At 39.8% G+C, this 16,437-nt stretch overlaps 1 protein-coding gene across 2 annotated transcripts; it reads right to left on the minus strand.

Moving 5' to 3' along the window:
- Nucleotides 1-1,468: 1,468 nt before the first annotated feature.
- On the minus strand, nucleotides 1,469-12,273 carry LOC146624345 (calpain-8-like). Of its 2 annotated transcripts, XM_085363862.1 has the most exons (13): nucleotides 12,152-12,273; nucleotides 11,809-12,070; nucleotides 11,585-11,672; nucleotides 11,381-11,496; nucleotides 10,137-10,270; nucleotides 9,839-10,028; nucleotides 9,697-9,759; nucleotides 9,442-9,527; nucleotides 9,017-9,088; nucleotides 8,676-8,833; nucleotides 8,374-8,531; nucleotides 8,080-8,091; nucleotides 1,469-1,666 (listed from the first exon to the last, which is right to left on the minus strand). In XM_085363862.1, exons 1-13 carry the CDS (start codon nucleotides 12,271-12,273, stop codon nucleotides 1,469-1,471), a joined length of 1,659 nt encoding a protein of 552 aa, XP_085219988.1. The 2 variants fall into 2 exon arrangements, with proteins under 2 accessions (XP_085219988.1, XP_085219990.1); XM_085363864.1 differs by lacking the exons at nucleotides 8,080-8,091; nucleotides 8,374-8,531; nucleotides 8,676-8,833; nucleotides 9,017-9,088; nucleotides 12,152-12,273 and adding exons at nucleotides 1,793-1,804; nucleotides 2,075-2,232; nucleotides 2,380-2,537; nucleotides 2,719-2,790 and having other exon boundaries at nucleotides 11,809-12,042.
- Between the last annotated feature and the right edge of the window lie 4,164 nt (nucleotides 12,274-16,437).

Raw genomic sequence — 16,437 nt, forward strand, 5'->3', positions numbered from 1 at the left:
GACTGGCAGCCCTTTATAGAATGCTGCTAATTGGCCATCAAAACATACTATTATCTGGGGTTACATATTAAGCTAAACTAATAAGCTACACAAGCTTTATTTACACAAGCTTGTGTAATTTTCCAACTTTCTTTTTACCTTATAAATATTTTCCTTATGGCAGCACAGTGTGTGTAACGGTTTATACTGAGGATGACATCACTTAATGTTGCAAATAATATTTTCTATTGAAAGTAGAGGGGAAAACAAGAACAGACAGAGTCAGAGCTGAAAAATCATCCTGTTTTATTTTCAGTGTTGGGAAGGTTACTTTTAAAATGTATTCCATTACAGAATACAGAATACATGCCCCAAAATGTATTCTGTAACGTATTCCATTACGTTACTCAATGACAGTAACGTATTCTGAATACTTTGGATTACTTAATATATTATCATGCTTTTTACAACAACGTGAATGTACTATTGCTGTGTGATTTATTACTATTACTGAAGATCCGCGACTCCGAACTGTAGTAAAGGGACCTCTGACTAGTACGGCGGGGTCCCTGTCGGCTCGTAGCCGAAAAATAGCTTTACTTTGTTGTGTGGGTCAACTTTTCTTGCGAGAGACAGAGAGAGGCGTCGAAAGTCTGCTCCAACGGAACTTGTTGTTTTCGGAGGAAAACACGAACACAGTGTACAGTCGAGTCTTAATAGCTTACTTACAACTGGGCTCGTCAGGCACTCTTCTTGGCTGAAGTGGTTATTATTATATTTACATGCTTCCAGCTCCCGTTTTTCCTCGACGACAACTCGTACCTTTCCACTCCCCTTTTTCTCCCTCCTCGCGCTCACAGACACATAACGGGTATGGCAGTCCATTCTCCCTGCAACATGGACTACACTGCCCATGATGCTACATTCTTTAGAGCTATGCTTGTAGCATTCTGCCTGTTAGCTTAGCACAACAACAACAACAACGAAAAGGCGCTCTCTCACCCAGGAAACACACAGTCGCAGAGAGAGAGAGAGAGAGAGAGCGTCGCCCTGTAACCATGGCAACTGTAACGCTGCCGCCTGGAACAACAGAACGTAGCTGTCAAACAAAACCCAAACAGTCCTGACCCGCGACAAAATGAAACGGGAAAGTACCGCAGTGTAATCCATTTATTTCAACAAAGTAACTGTATTCTGAATACCACCCTTTTAAATGGTAACTGTAACGGAATACAGTTACTCATATTTTGTATTTTAAATACGTAACGGCGGTACATGTATTCCGTTACTCCCCAACACTGGACTCATGTGACCATTTTGAACCCCACCGCCCATATTTCACAGCCAGCAGAGATAACACACCTGATGTCTGGCTAACAAATAGGAAATTACCCTATGGTGTCTTTTGTTAAGTAAATAATTCATGTAGTTTATTATCCTGAGTTAATCATATTAATCCTTCATTATGTGAAGGATTCTTTACATGATATTATTCATCAGTCTTGGTGTAGACAGCGAGAGCGAAATCTGCAGTGATGTTGGGTTCTTTGGTGGATGGGATGATCACATACTCTCCAGGTTCCAGACTGTGGAGTTCAATGAGATCTCGCCGAGTGCTGTAAGTCTTTTCTGCCTTCACAGGGCTGTTCCTCTGAAAGAAATCCTGTTGCAGGCGTCCTTGTGGGGTCTGGGAGAAATATGAAGGAACTTTAGTGAAATAGTCTTCTGAGTCTAAGTATACATTGTTATTAAAATGCTGAATTTACTTTTGGTGCACAGACAGTTTCATATATTTGTTATTGTTTTCACTTACCCCTGGTGGAATCTGTTAATTGGAAAATGGCAAGAATAACTTCATTAAACTGTTTCACAGGAACCATTTTCCATAGTAACTTTAAATAATGAATGTGAAATCAGTGAAGGCATTTTTTATTATTATTGTTTTACTAACTCAGCTGCTAAATTAGGAAAAGCGCTTGTGTTTTAATAACAGGGTGATACAATTGTTTTAAAGATTTAGTTTCTTGTCCTTTGGTAATCAGTTGCAGTATTTAACAAGTATTTAAATTAAAGGAAGCGGATTCAGAATGAATACCTTATAGATGGTAAGTGTAGTTTTGTGGAGGCGTATCTCAATGCGATTTCCCTGATGAGGTTTCTGCATCAGGGAGAGCACGATGTTTTTGTCTCCTGGCTCCTTCTTGTCTATAACAGTCACTCGAATGCGATACTGAGGGTTTGTTGCAAAGGTGGCTACAGAGAGGAAACAGTTTATTTGTTAGTTACAGGTTTTAGAAATTTATGGTGGGTTTTGTGTTTGTACAGGTAAATGAAAAATGTAAAAACCAAAATATTCCTTTAGTGATAGTTAAAGTTTAGATAGGAGTGAACTTGTCTTACAGTGTTTCACATTGCCACCTGCAGATGTCCCTGCTACCCAGCTCCCATCGTAAATCATGCAATTCCACTGACATTTTAAGTCTCCATCAAGAAAGTTAGGGGTCTCACAGCAGATGTATACTTTAGCAAAACAGGAACAGAAGTCCTCCATTTGCATCCTGACAGCCAGATGAGCAGATAGAGATAAAATAGGAAATAAACATTAAATATCAAGCAGTAAGACATAAACTCTTTGGTAATGCATCAAAATGATTGTGTGATTGTTTTGTTTGTTTTTGAGTTTTTAAAATGCTTTCTTAAAATATTGAGAGTAAACAGTGTGCAAAATTTCTAATTTACCAGAACTCTCCGTCGTCACGGTCGAAACACTTTTTTTTAACTTCTGGACTTACTTTGTCCCACAAATCTGACCTGACCTTTTGCATGTCAGTGGTCTTGGGTTTCCAATCAGGGATCTTGTCCTGTGTGAGAAAACTTGGCAGGTGGCAGCTAGTCCTCATGCAGCAGTCGCCCCTACCTTATGTCGGAGCAGGAGATATTCACCCCTATGCGTACAAACTGCAAATGAATTGTGCATGTGCAAAGCTGTTGCTTCCCTTGGCAACACTGCTCACAAAATGTCAAAGCAGCCTCTCCCTATTTGAAACTGTGTAAGTGTTTAGCCATTTACCTCTCCTGCCTCTGAGTTAACCCTTCACACTGTGTGCTTATATCTAACGAGGAGTGTATCAACTCTATTATTAGCATATATTGGAATCAATGTTAAAAAGAAACTATCAAAAAACTTCTTTCTAACAGTTACCTCCTACTGAGTTTTTATTAAGTGAGATGATGCAAAGAGAGCTGGATATGTTTTAACTTGCTTTGTAGTACATCCATCTGAACCACGTTTATATTGTTGTTGCCTTTTTAATGAAATTATTTGAAAACAAATGGTGAGATAGTGGAGGTGTCACATGGTGAATGTCTATGTTGCAGTCATATTTATATGAAAAAATGGTAGAAGGGACTGATCACAAAAGATTAACTGGTCTACGGTGATTCTCCAAGCAAATCAAAAAGGGTTATGTTGTCAGCCTTGTCACCCTGACAGAAAATGTCCTGCTTTCCCATTGGTGAAGGAAGACGTTATTCCTGTAACAGCAAGTCTCCTGATTTTGTTGGGTCTAGTTGTACATAGAAATGATGGACCACTGAAAGAAAAAAAAGAGGCTTTTTTTTTCAATTTAAATTTGTTAGGGTTATGTCCAAAATCTGCGTTGTGGACAAAAAAAAACTAACCTGAATTGAAATTCAAATTAATACTTCAACAATCATGTTTTGCAGTGTTAGTCAGTAAGTGACTGGCTGCTCCCATATGGGATTAGAACGATGCCACCTTATCCCATAGTTCAGCCGATACGTATATACGCAGCGAATGTCATTGACAGGCTATGACAGCGTCCTTATGTGCTGACCAGTGTTGGTCAAGTTACTTGAAAAAAGTAATCAGTAACTAATTACTGATTACTTCCCCAAAAAAGTAATCCAGTTACTTTACTGATTACTTATTTTCAAAAGTAATTAATTACTTAGTTACTTAGTTACTTTTTAAAAGCACGATTTACAACCTGAATAGGTAATAAAGCGATAGATCTTTCAGCCCAATTCTACTTTTTCTGCATAATCCATCATACAAAATGTAATCAAATGGAAAAGTCCCTTTTTAAAACTTGTTTTATTAGTTTTAATCTTTTAACTTTATGCATCAAGCAAAAATTAAATTATATGCAACATTCTCTGACTGGAAGAAATTTGTTTAACATTTAAACCTATTTTCTGCACATTCCAGCACATAAATTTTTTTGTGTGTTTACACTCACTCTTTCAAATAGATGCAAGTAAAACACAGCAGAAAATAAATAACATCAAAGACTAGCGGTCCTTTTGCTCTATTTTCACCTGTAAAGCAGGAGTGGCGTAGGCGGAGGTTTACCCTGGTGCAGGTGTGCCGCAGCGGTCAGTGGAAGAATCCGCGAGTTTCTCTGTGAGTTTCCCATTACGTCGTAGCGCACTTGGTGCTTGCTTGGAAGTTTAGGGGGGTTTTTTTCGCTGTAAAAAGAAGTTTTCTTCCCACGCGCAACGGAAACTAATGTTTTTGTCACTTTTTATGGAATCAAACTCAAAGTAAGGTCAGTACTTCCACGCTTTAAACGCTGCACGCTCATAATCTCTCCCGCACTGGATATATGATCCACTGTTGATCTGCACACAGCTGTTGTCACTACGTCACTGTCATGAGACATTCTCGCAAAAAAAATAACGGTTTTAGTAACGCAGTGTTCCTACGGGAAAGTAACGGTAATCTAATTACCGTTTTTGCAATACTAATCCCTTACTTTACTCGTTACTTGAAAAAAGTAATCGGATTACAGTAACGCGTTACTGCCCATCTCTGGTGCCGACACCGGTGTTTTAGCTAGCAAAGCGGCGTGGCTGATGTGGAGTGAAGCCACGTTAATGACAACGTGTACAAGCATTGGAGATGTGAGCAGGACAGACGGAACAATTGACAGAAAAAGTGTTGACTTTATACCAGTTTTTAAATTGTGTTGATAGGCCACGTAAAACCAGAGTTGTGATAAAAATATGCAATGTTTGGTTTTCTTCCTGAATACTGTCGTTGTTTATATTTACTGCGGGAAGAAACGGTAAAAACGGCGTTTTATAAGGAAAACGCTCGAAAGCCTGTGAGCAAAAACAAACTCCACCCCCCACCTTTCCTATTGGTCCAAAAAAGTACCATGTCGACCAATCAAAAAATGATATGGCAACGTGGCATCTTGTTGTTAAGAAACGGGGGGAAGTTTTAGGAGTGACGGCGGTGTTTTGAGATGTGAGAGATTTGAGACGTTCAGCGCAAATCTTGTGTAGTTAGTGTGCAGTGTAGTCAATAATTTTGTTGTGTGTGTCAGAACAATGAGGCGACTGCTGAATGTTACAGGTGTTACAGGAGTGATACATCTCCTGTTGTCAGGCCTGCAGGTATCAGGCTTTTTTTCTCTTTTATCTCATAGTGGACAGAAATGTTTTTTGGAGTGGCACAAATAATTTGTGTGGCATCAGATTTGATGCAGAACAGCTGATTGTTCTGTAAATAGTTTGAAATGTTTATTTAAAAGCGCATTGGCTGCGTTAAAAAAAAATAGCTGCAAAAAACTTTGTTGTTTGCCAAACTGAGTTACTTTTTTGAAGAAGTAACTATATAATTAATTGCCCAAAATTGGTCATTATATACTGTATTTTGCAGACAGAGAGTTACAGACTCTCTCCCAGACTCATACGATTGTATGGTTGCCGGTTCGAGCCCCGGCTCGGACAGTCTCGGTCGTTGTGTCCTTGGGCAAGACACTTCACCTACTGCCTACTGGTGATGGCCAGAGGGGCCGATGGCGCGATATGGCAGCCTCGCCTCTGTCAGTGCGCCCCAGGGCAGCTGTGGCTACAACTGTAGCTTGCCTCCACCAGTGTGTGAATGTGAGAGTGAATGAATAGTGGAATTGTATAACGCTTTGAGGTTCTTGAAAAGCGCTATATAAATGCAATCCATTATTATTATTATTATTATTATTATTATTATTATTATTATAATACAAGTCAGAGCTTTATAAAAAAAAAGTTGTGTTTTCGAAATTGGAGTTCAAGTTATTTTTACTTCCAATAGTGTTAACACAATACACAGCTCATGAACAAGATTTATTTATAATTTTTTATTGTAAGTGGGCTAAAGCAGTTAATTAAAAGTAGTCTAACATAAATGTAAACGCTGCAATTTGATTATTTTAATAAACCATGTAACTTGGATGGATAAGATGCCGGCGTGACCACAGTGCACACGTCTGATGTCGCTCACAGTGGTCAAAGGGATTGCTCAGGGAGTTTGTGTGTTCGCTCAGACATGTGAAAAATTAGAGGGAACATTGGTTATGGCTAATGTCTATGCAGTAAAATAAATTTTCTCTGTTTACTTGTGACTTAAGTGACTCTGAATGTGTTATGGATGTTGGTACCAGAGAGGCTGTTCTGAGTATTTCCGAAACTGCTGTTCTACTTGGATTTCCCCGCACAACCAAATCTTTGGACAAGATGGTCCACAAAGACCAAGTATTCAGTGAGGTGCTTGAATGGCCAGGCTACTTCAAGTTGATAGCAAGGCAACAGTAACAGCACTCGTATGCAGGTATTCAGGAATGCAGGAGAGCATGGGTCTAGGTGCCGTTTCTGCCTCTGGGGGCGAGGGTACCTGGACCTGTGGTATAGAGTATGTTTGGGGAGTGTGATTGTGTGTGCATTGTCAATTTGTGTCTATCCTTACGTTGGGTGAGTGCTGAGTATTTGTATATGTGTGCATGAGGGTGGGAATGCATGTTTGCGTCTGTGTGTGCCTGTTTGTCTTTGTCTATATGTCAGGTTGGGTCTTAGACTCCACCTCTCTGGGAACCCCCAGGCCCCCTGAAGTATGGAGGCCTATCTCCCCTCACCACACTCCCTGCCGGTGGCTGATGCCCTCAGGGGTCGGCGCGTTGGTGGTTCTTGGTGTTCGGGGCTGGGCGCTCAGGTATGTACCAGCTCACTCCCGGTGGCTACTTGGCGGGGCCTGGCGCCTGTTGCTCGGTCAGGCCTCTTCCAGCACGTAGGGGGCCCTACGGTTCACTCCGGCACAGCTGGCTGCCAGCAGAGCCGGCGGGCACGCCAGTGCAGCCCCCTCTGGCTTCTGCTCCGTGGCTGCTGGGTGACCCCTCATCTGGGGCTCTTCTCAGCTCTTCCCAGGAGGATGACACGGATGCCCCTCCGGTGGGCCTCCTTGAGCTCTCGCACTCTGGGGCTTCTGGATGTCTGGAGCCTGGATCTCCTCCATGCCTGCTTCATGCCCTGGGGGACAGGGCTATGGCCCTCTACACCCTCTAGCACAGCGGTCCCCAACCTTTTTTGCGCCACGGACCGGTTTATGCCCGACAATATTTTCATGGACCGGCCTTTAAAGTGTCGCGGATAAATACAACAAAATAAAACTAGTACTGGTACCGAAAAAAAGAAGGTTTATTCATAACACACGTGAAAAGACCCAGGAAAACCGAGTAAACAATAAAAACAATAACAAAATAACGCTGAAAACCGATAAAAACCCTGAAAACTATACATTTCACACAATCATGTGACCATTTTTAACCCAACCAACCGTATTTCACAGCCAGCAGAGATAACACAGCTCATGTCTGGCTAACAAATAGGAAATTACCCTATGGTGTCGTTAAATAAATAATTCATGTATTTTATTATCCTGAATTAATCATTTTAATCCTTCATTATGTGAAGGATTCTTTACATAATCTTATTCGTCAGTCTTGGTGTAGACAGTGAGAGTGAAATCTGCAGTGATGTTGGGTTCTTTGGTGGATGGGATGATCACATACTCTCCAGGTTCCAGACTGTGGAGTTCAATGAGATCTCGCCGAGTGCTGTAAGTCTTTTCTGCCTTCACAGGGCTGTTCCTCTGAAAGAAATCCTGTTGCAGGCGTCCTTGTGGGGTCTGGGAGAAATATGAACGAATGTCTATGGTGGCGTCTCAGTGTACATTGTTATTAAAGTTATTAAAATGCTGAATTTACTGGTGTACTTTACACAGTCAAGTTTCATATATTTGTTATTGTTTGTACTTACCCCTGGCGGAATCTGTTAATTGGAAAATGGTAAGAATAACTTCATTAAACTGTTTCGGACGAACCAATTTCTATAGTAACTTTAAATAATGAATGCGAAATCAGCGAAGACCATTTTTTTAAATTATCAATGTCATTATTGTCTTACTAACTCAGCTGCTCAATTAGGTAAGTACTTTTGTCTTAATTACAGGATGATACAATTGTTTTAATAATTTAGTTTCTTGTCCTTCAGTATTCGGTTGCAATATTTAACAGTTATTTAAATTAAAGGAAGCACATTGAGAATGAATACCTTATAGATGGTAAGTCTAGTTCGGTGGAGGCTTATCTCTTTGCGATTTCCCTGATGAGGTTTCTGCATCAGGGAGAGCACGATGTTTTTGTCTCCTGGCTCCTTCTTGTCTATAACAGTCACTCGGATGCGATACTGAGGGTTTGTTGCAAAGGTGGCTACAGAGAGTGAGGAAACATTCATCTTGTTAGTTACATTTTAGAAATTTATTTTAAAAATTTGCACAGATAAAAGAAACATGTAATAACTATATTATTCTTTTAGTGATAGTTAAAGTTTAGATAGGAGTGAACTTGTCTTACAGTGTTTCACATTGCCACCTGCAGATGTCCCTGCTACCCAGCTCCCATCGTAAATCATGCAATTCCACTGACATTTTAAGTCTCCATCAAGAAAGTTAGGGGTCTCACAGCAGATGGATACGTAAGCAAAATAGGAACAGAAGTCCTCCATTTGCATCCTGACAGACGGATAAGCAGATAGAGATTTTTAAAAAAAGGAAATAAAGATTAAATATCAACCAATAAGACGTATGCTCTTTGGTATTGCATCAAAACGATATGATTTTGATTTTTTGTTTTTGAGTTCTTAAAAGCTTTTTTTAACTATTGAGAGTAATCAGTGTGCAAAATTTAGAATTTACCAGAACTCTCCGTCGTCACAGTCGAAACACTTTTTTTTAACTTCTGGACTTACTTTGTCCCACAAATCTGACCTGAGAACACAAAACAAATAAGTTAATGACAGACTTTAATACAGCAAAACAGATATATTTAATATACAAAAATATATGGCAAAGTCTAGTGCAGCATTTCTTTCTTGAGGTCGATAAATGTTTTCCACTGTGCTGAACACTCTCCTTTAATATGTGACAATGTTTGTCATTTTTTTCATTTGGCTGGAAGTTCTTGAGTTGTTATTCTTTATAATAGAAAGCATCCTCTGATCATCCACCACTATTGTTCTCTGTGGATGTCAGTTGTCAGTTGTGTAGGTGCAACGCTAGTACAAATTGTGTCATTGTCAAGAGTATATGGACGTTGTATGTTGTTTAATTAAGTCAAGTACTTGTCGCTCCATTTTCCGTTCCACTCCCGTTTGCCCCATGGGTTCATGACTCGCACCAGTCGTACTTTGGAGTCATTTAATTCCACCTTCAGATGAAATAATGAAGTGAAGACATCAGGTATTGGAAATGCTTCAGTAATGGTATCACATTATCACATTCATTGATACTATCACAATTTTTGCAATTAAGTTTTCTTAGCTCTTGTTTTCACTCTTTCCCTATGCTGAATGCAAATTTCTAGCTTCATGGTTTACCTCAGTGACACCTGTGATGGAATAGGCATGGCCATTCACCAATCCAGTGTCAGCCGAAGGACCCTGAAAAAGACAGAACAAGGTTTGTTTTTTTAATCTATTGTTATTGATTTTTATTGGGGGGGGGGTGTCTGTGTTTTACCTCTTCGTAGGAAGTCCAGCAACAAATCAGTGATTGACACTGAGTTGCTCTGTTTAATGTGAGCCAAAGATCACCATGGCCAGCTGAGTTCATCTCTTTCAGTTTGTAAGTCTGGTTTACACCTCCAGTGAAATCTTTGCAGGCCTCTGATGGAAACCCAGCATGCATGTCTGCATACGAGCCACAAAGTCTGAAGGAGGCACCCAGAAGGAGAAACATTTTTAAATCAATGACATTCATATCAGAAATGTGACCTTCTAAACTGATTTACATGAAAGTGTGAGAGATGGTTATTTACTTGGCATATGCCTTCTCCAGCAGAGGAGCCCAGAACTCATTTCCACATTTCGAGGACACAAACAGTAACTGCTTTTTGATCGTTGGCAGATTGTCATCAATGACAACATCTACCCACTTTCCAAACCTCCAGAACTGAAACAGAGAGGACAGCTAAGAATCAATCAGAGGTGGCAAAAGTACCGAGATTCTGTACTTTGATCTAGATTAGATTTCTGTACTAGGAGTAAAGATACTAGTGTTAAAAAATACTCCAGTAAAGGTTGATGTACTGACTCCACTTCTTCACTTTCTTTTTAAAAGTAATAAAGTACAGGCTCTGAAATGTACCCAAAGTAAGAAAGTAAAATGTAGCTCTTTGGAGGACATTTCTAGGATAAGCTGAACAAGGAAAATACAAACACCTACATTTTTTGTTGCCTAGATTGTAGGCGTGACTTTGCCTACAATCTAGGGATTGAGATTCTGCATGTAGGGCCGAAAACCAGTTTTAACCCTCTCAAGGCAGGCGTTGCAGATTTGCAACAGTTAAAAACTAACAACCTGATTATCCCACATACATATTTTATGAGTTTTTTTTACTCAGAAGTACCACTGCAGGACTTGGTTGTGCATTAGCAACAAAAGGTTTAATTTGAGCCCGAGGGGGTTAATGGCTCAGAGTGGGGAAAACAACTCACAATAATTTCTATTAAGAGCTCCATTCAGTGATAGTTCAGGCTGTGGTGATTTCATCATCATCCATCCATGACAGTAAAGCAAACTAACCTGTTTATCCTGCACTGACCTGCAAAGTTTTTTCAAGCAACCTTTGAATAACACAGCAAATCTGCCTCAGCTTGTTTTTCAGCAGGTTTCACAGCATAAAAAAAACACTGTTCCCCTTGTACTGGGGAAAGGGATTATCTTTCATGTGTTACTGTTTAAGCTCAAATCAGTTTGATGTTTGAAGGCTCGCAGTGACGTGAAACAATAACTCACCTCAAATATGTTAAAACAAAAGTAGCGAGGCTGTTTGGAAAATGTATGGAGTAGAAAGTATAGATATTTGTTTAAAATGTAGGGAGTAAAAGTAAAAAGTTGTCAGAAAAAGAAATACTCAAGTACAGATACCTGAAAATTCTAAGTACAGTAATAAAGTATTTGTACTTCGTTACTCACCACCTCTGGAATTATTAACCACAATGTGTTGTGTTTCTGTTTTGTGACAGTATTCTTTAGACACATTTATTAATCCTTTGTTACCCTGAAGTGAAATATTCCTGCATAGTTCTCAAAGGACTGGTCCATTGGCACAACTTGTGCCATCAGATTTTCTTGGAAGGTCAGCGCAGATATTGCAGACAAAAACCAGCAGTTACCTGTTAAAAGGAGGAAACTAATAGTTCTCCCAAGATGTGGAACATAGTTGTCATTGTCATTAGCTATAGGCAAGAAAGTTTTGCTTACCCACGTCGCCTTGTCCAAAGTCAAATCGTGACATACCATCTTTACTGAAAGCAGGCTGATCCTTCTTTCCTTGTTTTCTCAATAAATCCTTGAAAAGACAGTGGAGAAAAATATGCTGACAAGCATGTAAAAAGAATCTGTTTTCCTACTGTACAGAAACGCTAACTAACAATCCATCAGATTTCGAAGTGAAAGAAAAATAAATATAATTAAAATGATTTTACTGCTGGTCGAAGCCATTTCACTTCACTCTCCTGTGAGGAACTCATATCAGGCAGGTCACCCAAAGAAAGACCGTTTGGTGGGAACTCATTGTCCACAAACAGTTCTCCTTTCCGGAGGCAGTCAGCTTTTATCTGAGCGAAGTCCTGATTTTTGAACTTGGCAGGGTTGGAGGGGCTTCCCTCGCTGCCATCCTGGTAATGCAAGTTGACGAGACAAGTTTCAGATTTAGCCATGATGATGATCAAAGTCTTCCGACAGATTCTGGTGCAAGGAAAATAATAATAATTCAGAGACACCTAACTCCGTGTGAGAGCTATCATTGAAAGGAACAGAGATTATTACCTGTGCACGGTGACAACCAACTGATCCCTCCTTGAAATTGCAAGATGTGACATGTGCAGCACACACCCTCTTTTATATATTGACAATGTAATACATAAGACTGGAGTCCCAACCCTAAACATGTAGATTGGATATAATGTAAAAAAAAAAAAAAGATAGAAAGGCCTCACTCTGAGCCTGCTGTTTTGTCAGATTTGATGAATTTCCACAAATCTATGTGGCAGACATGTTAAAGACCAGTTAGCTGATGCCCTTGGCCCTCTCGCTAGCCATCTCTCGCCCACTGTAAGAAACCTCGGAGTGTTCCTGGATGGCTCTTTTAAACTTGAGAAACAGGTGTTCACTGTGGTAAAAAACAGCTTTTACCAGTTGCGTCAGATTTCCAAAGCAAAGCCATTGGACTACAGGGAGTGCAGAATTATTAGGCAAGTTGTATTTTTGAGGAATAACTTTATTATTGAACAACAACCATGTTCTCAATGAACCCCAAAAAACTAATTAATATCAAAGCTGAATGTTTTTGGAAGTAGTTTTTAGTTTGTTTTTAGTTTTAGCTATTTTAGGGGGATATCTGTGTGTGCAGGTGACTATTACTGTGCATAATTATTAGGCAACTTAACAAAAAACAAATATATACCCATTTCAATTATTTATTTTTACCAGTGAAACCAATATAACATGTCCACATTCACAAATATACATCTCTGACATTCAAAAACAAAACAAAAACAAATCAGCGACCAATATAGCCACCTTTCTTTGCAAGGACACTCAAAAGCCTGCCATCCATGGATTCTGTCAGTGTTTTGATCTGTTCACCATCAACATTGCGTGCAGCAGCAACCACAGCCTCCCAGACACTGTTCAGAGAGGTGTACTGTTTTCCCTCCTTGTAAATCTCACATTTGATGATGGACCACAGGTTCTCAATGGGGTTCAGATCAGGTGAACAAGGAGGCCATGTCATTAGTTTTTCTTCTTTTATACCCTTTCTTGCCAGCCACGCTGTGGAGTACTTGGACGCGTGTGATGGAGCATTGTCCTGCATGAAAATCATGTTTTTCCTGAAGGATGCAGACTTCTTCCTGTACCACTGCTTGAAGAAGGTGTCTTCCAGAAACTGGCAGTAGGACTGGGAGTTGAGCTTGACTCCATCCTCAACCCGAAAAGGCCCCACAAGCTCATCTTTGATGATACCAGCCCAAACCAGTACTCCACCTCCACCTTGCTGGCGTCTGAGTCGGACTGGAGCTCTCTGCCCTTTACCAATCCAGCCACGGGCCCATCCATCTGGCCCATCAAGACTCACTCTCATTTCATCAGTCCATAAAACCTTAGAAAAACCAGTCTTGAGATATTTCTTGGCCCAGTCTTGACGTTTCAGCTTGTGTGTCTTGTTCAGTGGTGGTCGTCTTTCAGCCTTTCTTACCTTGGCCATGTCTCTGAGTATTGCACACCTTGTGCTTTTGGGCACTCCAGTGATGTTGCAGCTCTGAAATATGGCCAAACTGGTGGCAAGTGGCATCTTGGCAGCTGCACGCTTGACTTTTCTCAGTTCATGGGCAGTTATTTTGCGCCTTGGTTTTTCCACACGCTTCTTGCGACCCTGTTGACTATTTTGAATGAAACGCTTGATTGTTCGATGATCACGCTTCAGAAGCTTTGCAATTTTGAGACTGCTGCATCCCTCTGCAAGATATCTCACTATTTTTGACTTTTCTGTGCCTGTCAAGTCCTTCTTTTGACCCATTTTGCCAAAGGAAAGGACGTTGCCTAATAATTATGCACACCTGATATAGGGTGTTGATGTCATTAGACCACACCCCTTCTCATTACAGAGATGCACATCACCTAATATGCTTAATTGGTAGTAGACTTTCGAGCCTATACAGCTTGGAGTAAGACAACATGCATGAAGAGGATGATGTGGACAAAATACTCATTTGCCTAATAATTCTGCACCCTGTATAGTAACTCCCTCTACTCGGGCCTCCAACACTCTTCTCTTTGCCGGCTTCAGTTAATTCAAAATGCAGCTGCGCGTCTTTTAACAGGTACGAGAATCCATGAACACATAACTCCAATTTTAGCCAAATTACATTGGCTCCCTGTTAAATATCGCATAGATTTTAAAATTATTTTGTTCACTTTTAATATTCTGAATAATTTAGCGCCCACCTATCTCTCTGAACTACTCCACTTATACAATCCCAACAGAGCACTTAGATCGTCCAACCACAGGCTCCTAGCACAACCTAGGTCTCGAATGAAGTCGAGAGGTGACCGGGCCTTTGCATCCGTGGCACCCAGACTCTGGAATAACCTCCCTGTCCATATTCGTACTGCCGAGTCTATCCAGTCTTTTAAATCACATCTTAAAACTTATTTTTTTACTTTGGCTTTTGATTCTGTCTAGTTGGCTGGTCTAGCTTGTTGTGTTGTTACCTATTGTTTGTTGTCCTCTTTTATTGTTTTTTTTAATTGTATCATGCTTTTACTGACTGTGAAGCACTATGGTCAACACTGTTGTTTTAATATGTGCTATATAAATAAATTTTGATTTGATTTGATTTAAAGAATATACATGATCACTTGCTTTTATCTCACCCTGTTCCTTAGCATACTCCTCTGTCATACTAATGCTCTGCATGGCCTATCCCTGTGGTGTTCCCGTTTCCTTTTGTGTCATAGCTCCTTATTCAACAAACTTAGACAATGTTTCCACTATGCCTCCTAAACTTCTGAGTTTTTCTCCAACTATTAAACAAGGTATTTAATTTATCTACCGGTAGATAAATTAAATACCTTGTTTAATAGTTGATTCGACATAGTGAAGGCCTTCACTATGTTGAATCATGTTTCTGCAGCAGAGGCAATAAGATACACGTGCATTGCCTCTTTTTATTTACACCATCAGACAATATTGGTGACTTTTGTTCAACGCTCATCTGAAAAGAATGTGAGGTGTAGTGATGGGTCCAGCAACACTAACGCACAGGCGCATATATCAAGCTCACAGAGTGAAACCTGTATCGGTGCGTGTGTCGCTTTAAGAAAAAGTCACGTGATCGATACAGCTGCTGTATCGCTCATTTCCAACGCGCCAAACTGTGTTTAAAAGGTACCGAATCCGCATCCGCCAACGGAATGAGTCACCAAAACAACAACACGAAATTACTCTCGCAAAGATTAAAAAAAAAACAACAACAAACAAATAAAAAAAAATTACACATCTCTCCATAACAAAATGGAGCCCGAAAGAAAAAGAAATGTTTCTGCTGTGTGGGATCATTTTGATCTTTTAACTGCAAATAGTTTGTCTGTCTTTGTTTCAGTGTAATCCATCAGCGATGAGACTTGCAGTGTAAATTATTTATTTCATTTTATGCAGGTTAAATGTCGTATCTGTTCTGCATTTCTTACACAAACATAAACACCTCAGTGTTTAGGCATTACAGAGCCAAACATGAAAATGAGGAGACAAACACACCGAGAATGAACACAGGTAAACCTATATAGACACTGAACAGCTTTATCATCTTTTTTTTTTTTTTTTGTATTAATGTGTGTTATTATTTTGAAAACAAGCATCTAGGAAGACCGTTCTGGATCAGGCAGTCCTGAATTGTATTATAGAGGACTGCCAACCTCTTAGTATTGAGGAGAGTGTCAAAGAGAAACATTCCAAGATCAGAGGATCCTTTAACGTACTGGGGGAATAGGATGACCTTTTCCACCTGGCTTTACATTTTTTGTGTACCCCAGCTTCATCTATGCCTGTCAGTTTTCCAAAACTGGGGAAATGGTGTCAAACCCCCCCCCCCAAAAAAAACACGCAATAAACTGAATGCAAAAACTTATTTTTTTGAATAGAAATTTATAACAAACTCTGAGTCAATTACATTTAAATGGGTGATATTCAGAATACTTTGTTTAATTTTCACTTAATGTCATTCACAATATATTTTAAAGATGTCTACAATATGTAAAAGATATAAAATGATTCCATAGAAAGTACAATACCTTACAGTGTATACAAGAATGACTAGGTCATTAAATCAGTGTCTGTTGTGTCAAGTAAGTTGCCTGCAATGATATTTAAGGTCCAGCAGGTGTCAGTATGGAGCAAAACAGCAACACTGTGTCTACACAGTGTTGCTGTTTTGCTAGTTTGAGGAATGTGCTGAAACGCTTTATGAAGCCTCATCAACCCATTACTAGTGAGGTGATTACAGCCTTAAGAAACATGCTCCGTTTGCCATTTGTCCCTATATTTACAGCCAACT

The sequence above is a fragment of the Diplotaxodon limnothrissa genome, linkage group LG10 (assembly GCF_057381915.1).
Source record: "Diplotaxodon limnothrissa isolate DT_005_m linkage group LG10, D_limnothrissa_male_GT1.1, whole genome shotgun sequence".
NCBI classification, from domain to species: Eukaryota; Metazoa; Chordata; class Actinopteri; order Cichliformes; family Cichlidae; genus Diplotaxodon; species Diplotaxodon limnothrissa.